This window comes from Saimiri boliviensis, chromosome 1, assembly GCF_048565385.1.
Source record: "Saimiri boliviensis isolate mSaiBol1 chromosome 1, mSaiBol1.pri, whole genome shotgun sequence".
In the NCBI taxonomy this organism is placed as follows: Eukaryota; Metazoa; Chordata; class Mammalia; order Primates; family Cebidae; genus Saimiri; species Saimiri boliviensis.
The window spans coordinates 291423897-291442961 of record NC_133449.1 but is presented as its reverse complement, the minus strand read 5'-3'; the positions used below and the strand labels follow the sequence as shown (position 1 = coordinate 291442961).

The 19065-nt window shown below is 39.0% G+C and overlaps 2 protein-coding genes across 2 annotated transcripts in view; both read left to right on the top strand.

Annotated features, from left to right (window-relative positions):
- The window catches only part of MARCHF6 (membrane associated ring-CH-type finger 6), an 89798-nt gene extending 71029 nt beyond the window's left edge, over nucleotides 1-18769 (top strand). Inside the window, exons 23-26 of the mRNA XM_039479121.2 lie at nucleotides 4537-4626; nucleotides 7492-7624; nucleotides 11063-11198; nucleotides 14815-18769. Of these exons, the coding sequence (XP_039335055.1) occupies nucleotides 4537-4626; nucleotides 7492-7624; nucleotides 11063-11198; nucleotides 14815-14905 (450 nt within the window). The 3' untranslated portion in view covers nucleotides 14906-18769. The remainder of the gene's footprint in view (nucleotides 1-4536; nucleotides 4627-7491; nucleotides 7625-11062; nucleotides 11199-14814) is intronic.
- ROPN1L (rhophilin associated tail protein 1 like) overlaps nucleotides 15342-19065 on the top strand; it is a 30926-nt gene continuing 27202 nt past the window's right edge. The window contains exon 1 of the mRNA XM_010343053.3: nucleotides 15342-15426. The gene's annotated coding sequence lies outside the window, so the exon portion shown is untranslated. The remainder of the gene's footprint in view (nucleotides 15427-19065) is intronic.

Genomic DNA, 19065 nt, shown 5'->3' with positions numbered 1-19065 from the left:
CGAGGGCGCCGACAGGCAGACCTGGAGTAAGACATGGCATGCATATGTGCGAAACTGCCTCCTGTGTAGGCTGTCTGGCTCATCGACTACAATAGGTGAGAAATGAGTAACACAAAGCAGTACAGACCTGACTTCTGTTTTGACTTGTGACTTTTTAACTTTTTGATGGTTAAAAGTGAAACACATTCAGTAGAAACTGTACTTTGAGTACTCATACAGCTATTCTGTTTTTCACTTTCAGTACAGTATTTAGTAAATTGTAGGAGATACTCACTACGTAATTATAAAATAGACTTTGTTAGACCTCATTTACACAACAAGGCAAACAATAAAATAGGTTTTGTGTTAGAAGCTTTTGCCCAAATGTAGGCTAATGTAAGTGTTCCGAGCATATTTAAGATAGTCTGGACTAAGCTATGATGTTCTGTAGGTTAGATGTGTTAAATGCATTTTTTACTTAACAGTGTTTTCAATTTAAGATGGGTTTATTAGGACCTAACATCATTTTAAGTTAAGGAGGACCTAATTAAGCATATGTTATGCCTTTCTGTAAGAGCCGTGTTCCAGGGTAGTCAAATAGTATCAGTAATTGAAGGAAAGAGCTATCTTGTTTTTACAGAAAAATGCCAGCAAATAAAGGTAGAGAGATTAACACAATTAGAAAAATACTATTTTGTAATACCTAACAAAATAATTGATTCTGACAAGGATTGTTAATGGATGTCGGCCCCAACAGATGAAAGATTGATTGATCTTCAGTTGCTGTTGCTGTGTAACAAGTTACCCCACAACTTTATGGCTTAAAACATTCATTTTACTTTTGTCCATAGTCTGTGAGTCAGATATTAAGACTGCATATGGGTTTGTCTCTGCTCTGTGATATCTGGGGCCTCAGCTGGGAAGATTCAATGGCTGGGATTGATTTGACAGTTATGGCTGGAATCATTTGGAGGTATTATCACTCAACAGTGTGAGAGTTGATGCTTGTTGGTTGATACTTATCTGGGGCTGTTGAATGGAGCTCCTCCTTCATAGCTCAGTAACCTCAAGGTACAGGGGAATGAGTGACCCCAGAAGCAAGAAGCTGTATCATCTTTTATGATCCCATGCCAGAAGCCCTATAGCATGACTGTTCACTACATTTTACTGAGTATAAGCAAGTAACAAATGTTGGCTAAGATTCAAGGGAAGAGGCCATAGACCCCCTACCACATGATGGGAAAAGAATTTGCAGGTATGTTATATCATTGCAGTGTAGAAGTGGTTGTTTGCATGGTGGCAAAGTGTCACCTTATGGATTACTTGATGGGCTCAAAGGTAAACACACAACTAGCGGAGGGGTCAGGCTGACAGTACAGTATCCTAACCCAGTCAAGTGATCAAGCATAGTGTTGCTGCAAATGAGACAAGCAGATACTATCTGCCTTTTAATGTTATACAATATGCAGCCCTAAAAAGGGGCAAAGCAGCCCTGACATCATACCCCGTCACTCTGATCATGATAGAGGAAGACAAAAGCAAGGCCCTCTGTAATCGTGTCTGAACACAGAACATGAGCATTATTCAAACCACAAAAATGACCAAACATTCCCCTTTACTGGCTAACATGATTGGCTACTGCTTCATTACCAGTTACAGTTTTAGCTTCTCCCCCATTTTCTAGATAAGATTTATTTATTAAGATAACCATTCACAGATTGCTCTGCTTTCTAATAGCATCTGATACAGACCAAATTCCTAATTCCTTAAATCCTCAGATTCCTAACACAAGCTGAAATCCTGTAATAATAAGCCCTTTCTAGCACACTGTTACTGAGGGGTCCCAAGTTCTCCATGCATGTTACTCCTCTGTTGCAATGAGAAATAAATGCAACTTGTTCTAGTTATACTTGTATTTTTGGTGGTCTTTATAGTACTCAGCATTGCCTGTGAAATCATCATCACCTTAGAGAATTCTTCGGTAATGTCAAAGTTTAAAAACGCTTATATATTATGACTTAGCAGTTGACGTTTCAGAAACTACTGCATGTATGCAGGAGGCATGAGCAAGGCTGTTTCTGCAAATGCATCGTTTTTTATAATGGCAAAAAATGAGAAGCGATCCAGATGTCTACCAGTAGAGAATGGCCAAATAAAATGTGTACTATCAATGTAGCAGTTGAAAAAACGAAGTAGATTTATTTGTTTTGATATCGATAACTGCCATGCATGTTTCTGAGTGGGAGGAAAACGCAAGCTATAGACAGATACTTGTGTGTACTGTTCTTAATGTTTTGCATTTAACCCCCAAGATTTTGAAGGAACAGCTTGTTTTTTCTCCATTCATTTAAGCTACTTGTTTTTCCTGCAGCAAGTGGCTGCAGCTCTGTGAGATAGTGGGCTCACTTGGAATTCTAGCAGAGGTGCTAGTATGGTGTGTCTTGTCTGGCGAGAAAGGACTGCAAAGCACTGGGGTTTTAGCGTGAATCACAGTGATCGTGGACCTCCTTGGGTAAACAATTTCATTTGGTTGTCTGCTGGAATCCCAAAAGGCCGAGGGAAAGCTGAATTGGTGGGTTGCATCTTCTCTGCCCATGAGACAGGAAGGGTGTAGAAAAAGCAGGGAAGCTTTCTTCATATTCCTCAGTAGGAGACTGTTTGGACGGTCATTCTAAAGGTCTGAAGAGGTAAAAGATGCTTTTGAAGCCCTTTAGAATATTCTCAGCCAGGCCCAAGCCTCTTTGAGGCTGCAGAGGAAATTATAACAAGTTCTTTATATGCAGGAGACTCAGCAGCCACAGAAAGGAAGTTAAGGCTGAGCAGTCAGAACAGAAGCCAGTTTGACAGAGAACTGCTTGCAGAGCCATGAGCTTCCACAGAGAAGAGCAAACACACAGGACACCAAGTGCAGTATGTTTGCACGCATACATGAACAGCAGCTCTAAAGTAGAACGCAGTTGTGGAGCTGTATGGCATGGATTTCAGACAAATCTAGTAGTGAAAAAAGATGTGGACAGTCACCACTGGCCTCGGCTTGGAGGCCTTGAGGATTATTAATGCAAAGCACTAAGCAAAATGGAAGAGGAAATTGAGAAAGAGAAGGGTTTTGGAGGAAACATCTGGGATACAGTGTACTGATAATGGGGGTTCCAGAAGGAGCAAATGTGAGGCAGCATTGAAACAAAACTAGGAGAAAATTTAACTTAATTGAAGAAAGATCTGATTCCGTAGGTTGAAAGGGCTCACCAGATTTGGTAAGATTAAATTCAAGAGAAAAACACTTATTTGGGTATACAGTCTTCAAAAAAAACGAGACTGTCATTGGACTTTTTTTCTGTAGCACTGAAAATCATAAGATATTAGAGAATTTGTAGACAGCTGAGATAAAAGGGACAAAAATCAAGCTTCCTCTACCCAGACAAAAAATCATTTAGCTGTTCACTTACGAGGATGAAGATTGATATTTGAGGGTATTCAAGAATTCAGTGTGTGTATCAACCTCTCACCCCATTTGAAGAAGATCCTTAGAAGACTAACCTATCAAACCAGTAAAGAAATGGGAACATTGGCCTCAAGATAGTAGACGGTGAAGAGGAGAATTAACAGTCAGAGCAAAGTCTGTATAAAAATGATACTTTTTTTTAATGGGATATAGATGACTATATCCCAGATATATATATGACAGACAAATGAATGGGGAAAATCATGGTTGGTATGTACCCAAAACTAATAGTAGTTATCACTGGGGAGGGTTCAGGATTTAAGGTAGTTCCCAAAGGACTCCAGTCTTCTCTGTAAAGATGTTGGTTTTATGTAAGAATAAGTCTCAATGTCACATGTGGTTTCTTTCTTTGTTTTTTTAAAATAAGCTAGATAGAGACCAGGTTATAAAGGGTTCTGTGTGCCTTGCCTAAGGACTTTAGGGTTGTTAAGCAGGGAAGTTTACATTCATGATCTCATTTGCATTTAAAGAAATACTTGGTGGTTGGGAGAGGGTGTGATGGGGAGGGAGGAGGTAGTCCTCACTCTGACTCCCCGGTGGCGGTGGCGAGTTGTAAAGTGGGCAGGCCAACAGTTCATTGCACCATGAGGAGGAACCTAGTAACAGTTCCCCAGTAGAACCACAAATGCTTCAAGCTAGATGCTATCTGTAAGCCTTTAGAATGGCCAAACTTTGCTCCACAGTCTTAATTTGACATAAATTAGCTCAGTTGAAACCAGTGAAATCACCTAAAGATAGTTTGAAATAAAATCTTGGGATTTATTTTATTTGCTTTTTGAGATCTCCATTAATGTCCAGACTTTTTTCTAATTCTTGGGAAAACCACATAGATTTTTAAAAGGTGGAAGAACGATTTTTTATGGAAACATTGAATTTCAGCTGTTGGAGAAAAAATATTCTCTGGGTTTTCAGTATATGTTAGTCTTCTGTAAAATTGTTTTCGATCCTGTAGAACTATTTTGATGTGAAATAATTTAAGAAAATTATACAGCCTATCTGCTGGGTTTATTGTTAAAAAACCATAGAAATCTGTTAAATGGTTTTTTTTGCTCTAGGACTGGGCACTTGGAGTCCTGCATGCCAAAATCATTGCAGCTATAACATTGATGGGTCCTCAGTGGTGGTTGAAAACTGTAATTGAGCAGGTAAGCAAAATCAAAAAAGTTTTTAGGAAAGACATTCTGGAATTATGTGTTTATGTTTGGCGGATATACCTCTTATTTCTTCCTACTTTGCTGAATTTTCTACTTTTTGTTTAATGGGCATATATAACTTTTTAAAGATGGTGGTTTTGTTTTACCACTGTAGGGGAGGAAAATAATTTTTTCCTCAGCCCTCGTTTTTTTAGTTAAAATGGAACCCTGTGATAAAACTCTTAACAACAGAAAAACAAAAATTTATTAATGTACATATGTCATATATGAAATCATCACCTTAGAGAATTCTTTGGTACCATCAAAGTTTAAAAATGCTTATATATTATGTATGACTCAGCAGTTTGACCTGAGAATCTACTGCATGTATGCAGGAGGCATGCGCAAGGCTGATTCTGCAAATACATCGTTTTTTATAATGGCAAAAAATGAGAAGTGATCCAGATGTCCACCACTAGAGAATGGCCAAATAAAATGTGGAATATCAATGCAGGAGTTGGAAAAATGAAGTAGAGTTATTTGTTTTGATAGCGATAGCTCCCAGGCATGTTTCTGAGTTGGGGGGAAAGTACAAGCTGTAGACAAATATGTGCAGTGTGCTGTTTTTAATGTTTTGCATTCAAGCTACTTGCCTTTCCTGTATGTACATGGAGATAGATATACATATATACATGGAGATGTGGAGATACCCAGGGAGTGAGTAATTTCAAAGAGGTTGCTTTGAAGTTCAGCTAATCTTCAACAAAGAACAATAAGTATTTAGAGAAGTGACAAGATAAAGGAAAAGGACTTTGAGTCTCTAGGGGTGGCAAATGCTTTCTAACAGTCTCATTGCTTCTCAAATGGCAGGTGCTGCTTCTTTGTCAAACTTGGCAGTGTAGATTCCTCTGGTGCCATCTAGAGGCCCAGAAAGGTCTGAAGCTCTCTTCAGTGGGTAGTCTTTGTCCTCACTGGTAGAGGGAGGTGGGATGGGCTCCTTTTATCTTTATACATTTATATCGTGCTTCTAGGCAATAGAGGGTGGACAAAAAGTTTTCCTGCATCTACTCTTTCTTAGTTGCCTTCAGCTCAAAACAATCCCTGTGCCAAAGAGGCATATTTTTAGGGTAACATATTGTGGTCTTCTATACTCCCATGGATTTTCATCAACTACGTTTATGCCACCCTTTATCTGAAGGTTAACCAGTAGCTTACAGTATCTAGAACTCTGTCCATAAGTGGAGACAAAATGATAATATGTGCTTTTTTTCTGGTGAAGCTTGATACTGATGCTTTCTTATAGTACATTGAGGGTGAGGGGAAGGTTATTGCTTGAGGTAATAAAAGAAAAGGCAGAGGAAAAAATAGATTACAAAAGGAGAGCTGTTTTGGATTGATCTAGCTACGTAGTACCTAAGACTATTACTGTATTATAGAACTGCCAAATAATTTGTTGTGGCAATACCTTGGAAAAGGGCGATTGTGCTTTAGCACTCTGATAGTAAGACTAGAAAGTATGGTAATTCATTTAAGGAAAATTTCTCTCCCAAACAGCCAACATAACAGATTTTGGTACTTCTTTACACTTTAGTTATCTAGCAAATGTACTTGTGGGGACCCCTTTTATTCTTAGGCCAGTGCCGCATAAATAAGACGTTACAGTTCTCCAGCAGTAAAGTACACCTGTTTTTGAGGTATGAAAAGTAAAGACAATAGTTCTAAGTCAAGTGTGCTCAGGAAAATTCATTCAAAAAGAGCCTGTACCTCAAGATTTTGATTCTTAGGGATGGGAGATGGGGGAGCCAGAGAATTGCTGTGTGTTTGTTTGTGTCTCTAGGGTATGGGCTAATTCTGAAGTCCACTGGGAGTGTGATGGATTGGTGGCTTCTGGCTGCATATCCCTTCAGGATCAGAATGCAGGCCAGTCCACTCTAGAGTCACCAGGTTAAACTCTGCCCTTGTAAAAGGAGTGTGGAGATGAGGTTTATTCATACTAGAGGCTGTGGAATATCATTAATCTTCTAAATATTTTGTTTTCTTATTCATTATTTTCTCTTGCCATGTGTATGTGCCTCTATAAATTTAAGTAAAATGGTTGGGAATGGTTGAGGAACACTGGGATGCCTTGCTTCATTGATTAAAATGCATTTGGGTTAGCTAGGTGTCTTTGGGAATGGAAACATGCCTTTAAAAGGTTAAACAGCATTCTTGTGCCTCATCTCTGTCTGCATGCCATCTAAATTTCTGTTCCCAAGGTTTTTCCATTTTCATCCATTCTTTCCTCTGCAGTACTCTCGTAGAGTTTTCTGGATATGATGATGGAAACATTCTAGTAATTCTTGGACTTTCTTTTTTTTTATATTCACTGTAGAATTCTTTCATACTAAATTTTTAAATAAAATACCTTTAGATTTGATTTATGCAAGCTTTTCAGAAACGTTTCCTGCTTCAGTGTTTTCTTGTCATACTCAGAAAAAAATGAATGCAATATTGTATAATACAACATTACATATTACATATCTTTTACATAAGATATATGAAGTTACTTCAAGTTACATGGTCTTCAGTGAATACCACTGAATGTCATCTGGTATTGTATAGTGCAAGTAGGTGTAAATTATTCTAGATTAGTATCTTATTTCATCATTTAACAGAGCTAACTGCAAAGTGTTAGTGGATAAATACATTTCTTTAGAAACTCGTGGACACCATGCTTATATTGGTATACCAGAATTTGCCTTGACTTTAGAAAAAGTAAACAGTTTGACTCTTTTTGGGTTGGCAGATTTAGTTGTGTGGATTCATTAGAGATTGCTATAATAACTTGGAGGAATTTGTCTTGTATCTTTGTTCTAACTGTTTTTTGTAATGTTTCAGGTTTACGCAAATGGCATCCGGAACATTGACCTTCACTATATTGTTCGTAAACTGGCAGCTCCAGTGATTTCTGTGCTGTTGCTTTCCCTGTGTGTACCTTATGTCATAGCTTCTGGTGTTGTTCCTTTACTAGGTATGTAATGCTGGTTGTGGAGCTTTGAAGGGGCACTTTTATTAACATTGAACATTCTTTTCGCCCCCAGTAAAAAGGATGTCTCACTTCATATGCTTTATTTGTAAACATGAATCCAGCTAAAATGGTGATTTCAAAATACCACTTTTCTTAGATGTGACTACTGTGGGTAAGATTAGAGGATCTTAAAGCTCTTTGGTACAGTTCTTTTCCCCAGCAGGTGATAAAATTTGAAATGTACATGCTATACAAAATAGGCAGGATCAGATTTCCTTCAAGTTGTTGTCTCCTGACTAGAAGTGCTGTGATCATATACTTGTAAAATTAACAGTGTTATTATATTTAATTTTTAAAAAAATATTCTTGGGCATAAAAGGAGACTCAAAGAGGAGATGCTAATGTGCAGCATGTTTATACTTAGAAATATACTGTCTTGTTGATTGTGTACTGAAAAATCCTCATAGCTCCTTAAACCTAGCATATTTTCAAAATTATAAGCAGAGACTTTTCTTTCCAAATCTTTTTCTTCTCCAGAATTCCATCTCTCAGTCACAAACTTTATCATCAACAGTGTTTAAGTCAGAAACCTTGAAGACTGTCCATGTCACCTTATTCTGTCCTCCATGTCCATATGGTCTCCAAGTGTCTCATTCTTCCCTGAGCAATCTGGTCTCTTCTCTCTGGTGCCTTTGCTCCTGACTTGTTGAGTCATTCATCTCCTGCCTTAACTATGACACCTTCCTATCTGGTTTCCCAGCTTTGAACCTGCCAACACTAATTACTTCTCCACACTGGGCACAATGACCTTTCAAAAGAGTGTATCTCATTGCACCTCTTTGGTGAACATTTTTTCATTGGTCCCTCTGTGGCCTTTAATACAGTCCAGCCTTTTGGCATAGTTTACAAGCCTTCTCGTTTGCATTGATGTGGGCTTCGGTTTGACCTTACTTTTTTCTCACTCTAAGTCATATACTCTGAGTTTGATTAAACAGCCGTGGAATGGCCTCTTATCAAACACACCATGTCCTCTTCTCCCATGCCTGTCTCCACACTTTGATTTGTCTTACCCATCTGCCAGAAATGCCCCCCTCCTCCCTTTAACCATGAAAGAAGAGCTTAAAAAAAAAAAAAAAACACAACCAAACTTTTTTGCAGTGTAACATGTGTAATTGTATATCACCTTACTGGGTCAAGAAATAGAACTTTTCCAGCCCCTAGGAAGCCCTTTTTTGTGTTTGCCCTTCTTTACCTTTAGCCACTGCTTTGGCTTCTAATAGCTTCATTGCTTCTCAGCCAGTAAAGATATTAGGCTTGTGCCTATAATCCCAGCTACTTAGGAGGCTGAAGTGGGAGGTTGCTTGAGGCCAGGAATTCAAGACCAGCCTGAGCAACATGGTGAGACCCAGTCTCTAAAAACAAAATTAAATATATTAGTTGGGGGTGGTGGCGCATGTCTGTAATCTCAGCTGCTCTGGAGGCTTAGGCAGGAGGATCACTTGAACCCAGGAGTTCAGGGCTACAGATTGTGCCACTCCAGTCTAGCCCAGGCAACAGAGCAAGACCCTGTCTCTTTAAAAAAAAATTGCTAAATGCAGGTTTGTATAGACAGAAACTAAGCAATGTATTCCTCAGTCTGCAGGGTGGCATGGGAAACAGGGAACAGTTAATCGGAGGGCCCACGGTGTGCAAACTGCATTGGTTCCTGGTTCCTTCTAAGTAGAAACTCAAGGCTTTTATTTGGCTTGAATTGTGACTATGCCCAGTATTATAAATCCCATATTAAAATACACATGCAAAACATATTTCAGAGCCTGTTGCTTATTATTTTTGTTTTGTTTTTTGTTCTGAGAGATGGAATCTCGCTCTGTCGCCCAGGCTGGAGTACCGTGGTGCAGTCGTGGCTCTCTGCAACCTCCACCTCCTGGGTTCATATGATTCCCCTGCCTCAGCCTTTTGAGTATCTGGAACTACAGGCTTGCAGCACCATGCCCAGCTAATTTTTGTATTTTTGGTAGAGACGGGGTTTCACCATATTGCCCGGGCTGGTCTTGAACTTCTCAACTCAGGTGATCCACCTATCTTGACCTCCCAAAGTGCTGGAATTACAGGCACGAGCCACCAAGCCCAGCCCATTGCTTATTAGTTGAATATGTTATTAAAATTAAATCATTTGGACTATTTACTGGTTTTGTCTAGAATGGGAATACCCTATTTTCTTTACTAATTCTCACTGGCATATATTATGTTCTGCCCATTAATAGTACATTGACTTAAGAATTTGGATTTCCAAACCAGTCCTTCATGTTTTCATTTTTAAAAATTTTGTTGTGTTGATTTGCCATAGCAAAAAAAAAAACAAAAAAAAACAATGAAAAAAATTTATTGTGCGCCTCTCTGGAAAGTCTTTGGAAGGGAAAAAGAGTGGCAAATGAAAAATGTTGGTACTTGTTTTGCCCTGATTAGATGCTTTTTGTAATTCTTCCATGTTATTCTTAGGGTAGCTTTTAAATATGTTTTATCAACTCTATTTTAGGAATGGGAAATTGAGGTTTTTAGAGATTGATAGTCTTACCCCAAAGTCTAGTTTTTAAGGGGTAAGAGCAGCATTCAAATTCAAGCTCAGCTCCAGAGCTTACGCACAGCACACTGTTGTGGTGGTTGGAATAATCTACCTGAGGGTATCAATTTTCTGATTTTTTTTTTTTTTTTTTTTTGGAAATACTTGCTCTGATTTTAAAGTCCCCACCTCCCTCTGCCAAGAAGTATTAAAATTCTTGGGTTAAATACAGAAAAACAAATACATATGTGTTCTAAAAGTTTAAGAATATTTTTTATTATATAAGCACAGTTTTGGTTTTGTCTCTTTAAACCATGATGCAGTTGAAATGTATAAATGACACCACTGCTTATGGAACCTGATACGTAATCTCATCCAGCTCCTTTTTTGTTTGTTTGTTTTTTGAGGCAGGGTCTCACTCTCTTGCCCAGGTTGGAATGCAGTGGTGCGATCTCGGCTCCCTGCAACCTCCACCTTCCAGGTTCAAGCGATTTTCCCACCTCAGCCTCCCGAGTAGCTGGCACTATAGGCAAATGCCACCACATCTGGCTAATTTCTATATTTTTTGGTAGAGACAGGGTTTTACCATCTTGTCCAGGTTGGTCTAGAACTCCTGACCTCAAGTGATCCACCCTCCTTGTCCTCCCAAAGTGCTGAGATTAGAGGCCTGAGCTACCATGCCTGGCCTCCTTGTTTTACAACTGAGAAAGGTGGGTGTCAGAAAGGGCTCATGACCCACACAGATTGTAGAAAGTCAACAGACCTGAGGCTTAGAAAGCTTGTCTACCCCAGTCCATTCTTCCCAGGGGAAGGATGTGTTTATGTTTCATGTTAATGTTACTTCACATACACTTTAAAGTTTTTCTTTTTTGGTTTTCTAGGTGTTACGGCAGAAATGCAAAACTTAGTCCATCGGCGGATTTATCCATTTTTACTGATGGTTGTGGTATTGATGGCAATCTTATCCTTCCAAGTCCGCCAGTTTAAGCGCCTTTATGAACATATTAAAAATGACAAGTAAGTCTGGTGTTCTATTCATCTCTGTATTTTCAGTTCTTAATTTATGTGTCTGATGTGACAAATCATAGGAGAGAAATGTGCTCAGATTCTGGATATACTTGGAGGTGGGATTAGCAAGATTTCCTGACAGATTGGGTGTAAGATGTAAAGGAGAATGGAATCAAGGACTTAATTGGTCCAAACAACAGGGAGGGAATATGGAATTGTCATTTATGGAGCTGGAAAAGACTGGGAGAAACTATTTTGGAGAGGGTGGTTTTTTTGTTTTTTTGTTTGTTTTATTTTGTTTTTGAGACGTAGTCTTGCTCTGTCGCCAGGCTGGAGTGTAGTGGCGCGATCTTGGCTCACTGTAACCTCTGCCTCCCGGGTTCAAGCATTTCTCCTGCCTCAGCCTCCTAAGTAGCTGGGATTATAGGCATGCATCACCACGCCCAGCTAATTTTTGCATTTTTAGTAGAGATAGGGTTTCACCATGTTGGCCAGGACGGTCTCTATCTCCTGACCTCATAGTCCACCCACCTCAGCCTCCCAAAGTGTTGGGATTACAGGTGTGAGCCACCACACCTGGCCGGGAGATTTTTTAATGCCTATTCCAAATAGTTTTTTAGTTTTCAAATGTTTTGGTCTGACAGTGTTAGACCAAATTAAATAGTTTTAGATGAAAATAAGCCTGCATTACAAACCAGCAGTGCCTGCGTAAGCCCCTCTTGCTTACGCAGGGCCTCTGAGGTTGCACACAGAGGCTTGAGGGTTGCCATAAAAATGTTGTGGGACTCTGTCTTGAGGAAACCATTGAAAACTCTACCATTTGATCTCAGTGAGAGTTTGAGGAGAGCACAGGAAAACACCTTCCTGGGGTAGTATTTGACCTTTCCTGTCCTGTCAGCTGAATGATCTGCTTCAATGGGGTCTAGCAGAAAAAGTGAGTTTATTGTTATCCATCTCAGTTGGCCAAGAGAGTCCCAGTTTACACCTGCTGCCTCTGTGTCATTATGAACAGTACCCCCTTTTACTTGTGCTTGTCCCCCTTTGCACAACAAATTATAGAGTTACCTATTTACTCTGAGGAGTAATATTTTTGAGAATGAAATTTACAGTGTTCAAGGCGTCTCCAAAGCATTTACTGACAGTAAAAAATACACATATACTTTGGTAGTCAGAGTACCAAGGACTGTCAACTGAAAGAAGAAGCGTCTTTCCAATGATGAAAATCAACTTTTAGCTCTTAACTTTTTGGCAGAGAATTAAGTTACTGCGAACAGAATGACAAGCAAGACATGCCCTCAGGGAAGTTTCTTCCTGTTTCTTCCTTTACTCTGGGCGCCTGCCTTTCTGTACCCTGTCCTTCTCGGCCTTTGCCAGGGGTCTGTTCCCATTGACCTGTTATTTCTCATGCTTTATCTTCTGCTGCTTCCTGTAGCCCAGTGTCCTCTTTCCTCTTCTCCCATGTATTACTTCATGCAGAAAAGTGTTGAACTGTAGACTTTGGTGAGGGCATGTCTTGTCTGCTGTTGTATATGTACTTTTTTGTTTTGTTTGTTTTTGTTTTTTTTAGAAAGCTAAGCCTTGAAGCATTTTGTTCGTTTGTTTTTTAGAAAGCTAAGGTATATGTACTCTTTAGCATAGTGTTTGGTCTATAGGAGGTGCTGAGAGAGAGAGAGAGAGAGTGTGTGTGTGTCTGTTTGTCTGTGTGCGGGGGGTGGGTAGGCTTGTGTGTGAGAGAGTGGTGGTGGAAGAGGAGGAGTTGGGTTCAGAGTCTTTCTCTGCCATTGAGTTACTATTTGGACTTGTACAATGTAGTTAACTTTGTTTCTGTATGCTTTTTATTTACTTATTTTGTCATTGCCACAATGCTGACCATATTCTTTATGTGTCTTGATATTTTGTCATTACTGTGTACCACGCAGTGCTGTATATATTTTACTAGATACTGCTCAGCCTTCACTGTTTTAAACATTTACAAAATCCTCAACGTTTAAAAAAAAAAAACTGGTTGGTTGGGGAACAGTGGGTTAAGTAATGGCTAACTAAGGAAAGAAGGTAAGACAAAAGAAAAGGAATAAAACAGTGACATTATAGATAAAGAAGCACTGAGATTTCCATACTTTTTAAAATGTGGCATATTAAGGTACTGTACATAAACTGCCAAAATATTTCCATAGGCTTGTGTACATTTACAGAAAAGCGATAGATGAAAGTCAGAGTGGAGAAGGTAATGGTGAAAAGTAAGAATTCCACAGTGACCCCTTAAAACATGCTAAGCCTTTGTTGCCGGGTTTCATACACTTTCCCTTTCTTAAAACAACACTGCAGCATGGGACTATCAGTCCCGTTTCACTGATGATTAAATGAAAGAAGGGGTTGGAGGAAAGCTCCCTGGCAGCCTGTCATGTGCAGGCTTTGCTTTCCCTCAGTCTCCTTAACAACTCTGGGGGCTTTTACTGGACATTCTCCTTGATCTATATCCCTGCCTCCAAATGAGTGCCCTTAACACTTGTGCCCAGCCACCTACAGTTTGTTGCCATCCAGCTTTGTCACTGCTGTTTTCTGGGGGTCAACCTGTAAGCCATCTGCTCACATTAAGTCAGGCAGCCTCTCAGTGAGCCTTCTATGCAGCTGCCGCCCTTCCCTGGCATTGGAGATGTCTGTCTCCTTGAGCAGGATCTCCAGCCCTGTTGCTCCAACCGCAGTAGCATCTGCCTTGTTTCTACAGCCCTGCAGGCTTTGCCATTGCCTTTCATCACATACGTAACACTTGCCATTCTGTTGTTGAACCATGTTCTCCTACCTCCTATCACTCACACTCAGTGCCATGCCATCTTCCCTTTGACTTCACTGAAATCTGTCCTTTGATTTCTCCTTCCTTTTTTGTAACAAGAGCTTCTGGTTTTACTTTTTGTCTCTTCCTTTTTTTCCCCCCCTTGAGATGGAGTCACACTCCGTCACCCAGGCTTGAGTGCAATGGCGCAATCTCAGCTCACTGCAACCTCCACTTCCTGGGTTTAAGCCATTTTCCTGTCTCAGCCTCACTAGTAGCTGGGACTACAGGCAGGTGCCAACATGCCCAGCTGATTTTTTGTGTTTTTAGTAGAGATGAGGTTTCACCATGTTGGCCAGGCTGCTCTCAAACTCCTGATCTCAGGTGATCTGCCTACTTTGGCCTACCAAAGTGCTGGGATTACAGGTGTGAGCCACCTTGCCCAGCCGTTTCCTAGGTTTCTGATGGTCTTGTTTTCAGTCCATCTCCTTAGACCTGCCCATTAAGTTGTTTTATAAAATCTGAACCTTAACAGATAAATGCACTGCATAAGTTTACTGTACTCCTCCTGGTCTCCAAGTGTCTGAGTTGATAAGAACCCCCTAAACCACTGACTGAATCATGTCCTCCATTGCACAGCATTGGAAGCTTTCCAGCCTTTGCTGCTCCTGCAGCTTCCTGCAAACCCATACCCAGCTAGATGTGCCGGCCTTTACACAGGTGTTCACTCATGACTCTCTTTGGCTCACCCAACCATTGACGGGTTTTAAGTAGGAGTTAGATTAAAAAAGACATAAGAATGTTTTACTCTGTAAGTTCATAGAAGAGAGTAACCACTTTGTTTTTGCAACCTAGATACCTTGTGGGGCAACGACTTGTGAACTACGAACGGAAATCTGGCAAACAAGGCTCATCTCCACCACCTCCACAGTCATCCCAAGAATAAAGTGGTTGTCTCAGCAACTTGACCTTCTCCTTTCGTGTCCTTTTTTGTGGACTTCTCTCCTTGGAGATTTTTCCCAGTGATCTCTCAGCGTTGTTTTTAAGTTAAATGTATTTGACTTTTGTTCTCAGCATTCAGAGAGCAGTGGTGTAAGGCTCTGCTGCTCTTCCCTGCATTTCTGACATTACTGCTGTCTGAGATTTGTATATGTGTAAATAGAAGTTCCTTGATACCCTAAAACCTTGGATTAAACAGAATGTGCATTGTACATCTTTAAACAAAATGTATATTAATTTATTAAATCTAGTTGTCACTTTATTTTGGACCTGCTGTGATCTTGACAGGAAATGTGCCACAGAGCAGTAGTGCACAGGCAAGACTTCAGTGACATCTTGTGGAACACAGTTCATGATGCTCCTAGCAGCTCTCACTAAGGGAACTGTACATTCATTCTTTCTTCGCTATTCAGACCTTACCAAGAACGTAAAAGGAAACAAGTAGAAATCAGCAGTGGAGTGTCTGTGGTAAGAAAACATGAACTTTATGCTTCACTGTTAGTCATTTGTCGAGGTTATTTTGTATAACACCAAAGCTGTTGTACATTTTCTACTGCCTGATTTTTTCATGTGTCTGTGTTTGTTATATTGTATAGTATCTTGTGCTAGGTGAGGAAATTATTTTTAATTTGGTAATTTAATATTCCTGATGTGATCAGCATTGGGAGTTGGGTTTCAGTGCTTGTTAGGGGCATGTCTATACTTAGAAAAAAGTCCAAATAAAGATTTTCAGTAGCTCCCCAACCCACCCCCTCCCCCCGCCACCATCCCCCCTTTTCCACACACAACTATCTCTTTTTTGTAGCAGTGGCCAAAAGTCATGCAAGGTCATAGATCTTTCAGAACGACATCACCAACTGTACTGCATCTTACTGGATTTAGGACTTCTGAGATGCTTGTGAAGTATAGATGTGGTCGTGGTCTTAGATTGACAGCCATTGGAGAAGACTGATTAGAACATTTGGTCTTGCCTCACTGGGTGAGGATTATGTGTGCATTTCTTCGAGCTTTTCATCAGGAAATCCCAAAGTTTCCAAAGCTTTTTGTTTACAGAATAAAACTTCAAAACCAATTCATTATTTGTCCAGAAGGAGGAAGCTTGGCCGAGGTGGCCTTTTAACATAGGAATTTATTTCATTGGACACTTTTTGAAAAATCTCAGAGAACTGAACCTTACAGACTTTTTCCCTCATAACCAAAGCTTCGAGTTAGAAGTTTAGAAAAATAGAATGGTTGGGTACATGATCTAAGTGTTTAATGCTAGAGGTACATTGTAAGTTTAGTATTTGTTTTTGAACGATAAATTAGAAGGTCTCATAGGAAGTATATAGCATAGGTCTTCAGAAACTGTAAAAGAATTGTCATATAGTATTAAACTCCATGAACTAAAATCTGAGAATTTTTAACATATGCAAGTCAGCCAAACATAAGCTACCAAAATCCAGAGCAATGTGTTCTGGTGGTTTTATGCATCAGCAATTTTTCCCCTAAGTGGTAAGTAATGACTTTAAAATATATTTTTAAAAACATCAGTATCAGAAATAATGCTTGACATAGGATTCAGTGTTAACACTCTTTGGCACTTTGGAGTAGCCCTTTCTCTCATTTGAAGGTAAGGTCTTTGTTACCCTACCTTTACTCAGAAATTTAGGCCTATAAAAATGTAAGAGGATTTTAAAATGCAACGTTGCCTGTCGTGGTGTATTTCTAATGTAAATTATTTTATTTGAGAGAGAAATATTGAATTGGGTATATAACTTGCTTTTATATAATTTTTTTTTTTTTTTTTTTTTTTTTTTAAATAACGGAGTCTCACTCTGTTGCTCAGGCTGGAATGCAGTGGCACGATTCTGGCTCACTGCAACCTTTGCCTCCCAGGTTCAAGCATTTCTCCTGCCTCAGCCTCCTGAGTAGCTGGTACTACAGGTGAGGTGCACACCCCCATGCCTGGCTAATTTTAGTATTTTTAGTAGAGATGGGGTTTTACCATGTTGACCAGGCTGGTCTTGAACTCCTGACTGCAAGTAATCCATCTGCCTGCCTTGGCCTTCCAAAGTGCTGGGATTACAGCAGGCGTGAGCCACCATGCCTGGCCAACTTGATAAATTTCATTTTTTTTTTTTTTAAATCTTCAAAGAATTTGTGGATCTTGGTATAAAGTCATTAGAGGAACATACCTTGTTTTAACAGAGATCCTAGGCAGGTACTTCAAAAGGTTAAAAATTCTTAATCCTACAGAATTTTAAATGAGTCTATCAGACGTTTTGTAAAAAGAACAATATGAATGGCCAAAAAATTGCCCTCCTTTTCACTGGCAGGTAATTTATATTGTCTTACTTAAGAATTCTCCCCTAGTTTTTCAGTTGTACTTTATATCCTATTGTTTTCAATGAAAGAAGTATTTTCATAGGGAAAGCATTTTCTGGCATAGTATTTGCTTGGGCAGCATCCAGGTTTTATTATTCATATTAATCAAGAGTCTTAAATATTGAAAACCTCTAGTTCAGAAAATGCTAGTATTGCTGCCTTCTTCACATTTTTTTTTAAATTATAGTCTAATTTTGCTTCATTTTATATTAGCTTAAAACAACCTTCAATAAAGTTAACTAGGAAAGACCTTTTTGTTTTATTTTTACTATTTATAAATTGAGGACAAATCAGCATTTGGGGTTAGTTGTACTGGTTATCAAATGGTCATAGAGTATGAAGTGTGCAGTTGTTCATTAGTAAATTATGTTTGATTTTTAAACTATTTAATAGTTGAGATGAAGACTGAATAAAAATACCAATGTGGAGTTTGTGTATAGCTAGCCTTAAAAAAATACCTCCATGTATTTAGGTGATTTTCTTTTCCCCCTCTTAGTTCTCTGCAGAAACAGTGAAGATGGGCCATCTGAATTCCAGATGTAAACAAAAATAATTTTTATTTCAACATTTAATGTAACTGTTATTCTTGTGGATTCTTGTGTATTTTCTTTCCCTTAAGTAATAACTTTCCTTCAAATGATTTGATCCAAGATACGTCATTTCTGTATTGGCAAAATGCCACTATTAAAGTGTAATTCTTGAATTTAGGTTGAACTGATGACTTTTTAAAACAAAACAATGGACATTTCTATATTGTATTGCGTTTGCGAATGTGCGTGAATACACGCACACATGCAGGAAAATGTAGTGCCACAGAACACTGGCACTTTTAAAACTTGGCAAGTTAGCTACTTCTTTTCATTTTCAGGGTTGAGTATTCTAAGCTCTCTACTTAATGTGAGAAGTTTTCTACATTGTAAAATTAAAAGATTATGTTTAAAATACTCCTTTAGGTTGTTAATTATTCAGCCATCAAGAAAAAAAACAACTAAAATGTCTTACCACTGAAGTATTATTAAAAGCCTCATTTGTGGAGATTCGCTAACTTTCTTGGTTAAGCTGTCTTATATTTACTTAATTTGTCCCCTCAATCAAACATTTTCAGCCTGTTACTGCTCTATGCCATTTTAAAAAATAGCCATCATGAGTAAGGGCTTCTTTAAAATAATTCCTGACAATATCTTTGGCATTAATACAACGTAAAGGTAAGACACTATATGTATGTTTTCATTCCTGTTTTGTACGAGTGCCTCATGAAAGTGTCATAGTACCTTAAAAAAATACAATGACTAAGGTCTAGGAATAACTGTTGTAGAAGCTAGATAGAACATTTAGTTAATCTTCTATTAAACACCTTAGGTACCCAGGCCAATTTTATGTACATATATTCTGATGGTCATATGTTGCCTTCTAATTGAATAAAGTGGATGTTAGTTGTTAGGGTTTTTTTTTGTTTGTTTTTGCCTTGTTGAAAATTGCTTTAAGAATGCAGAACTATGCAGTGCAGAACTATGCATTGTTAGCCCACATAGATAATCCAGATGTTTTTAATATAGTAGGAAAGAAAAATAACTCCAGTTAAATGTGACTGGCTCCTCCCCTTTATGTATAAGTTTAAATGTATAGTTGCAGAGAACACATCCCTTCCGTCCAGTCTCCCTAACTTGGGTTGTAGACTCTCCTCACTGGGAAGAGGAAAGCCCCACATTTTGTGCGATGGCAAGATAACTGCCCACTTCT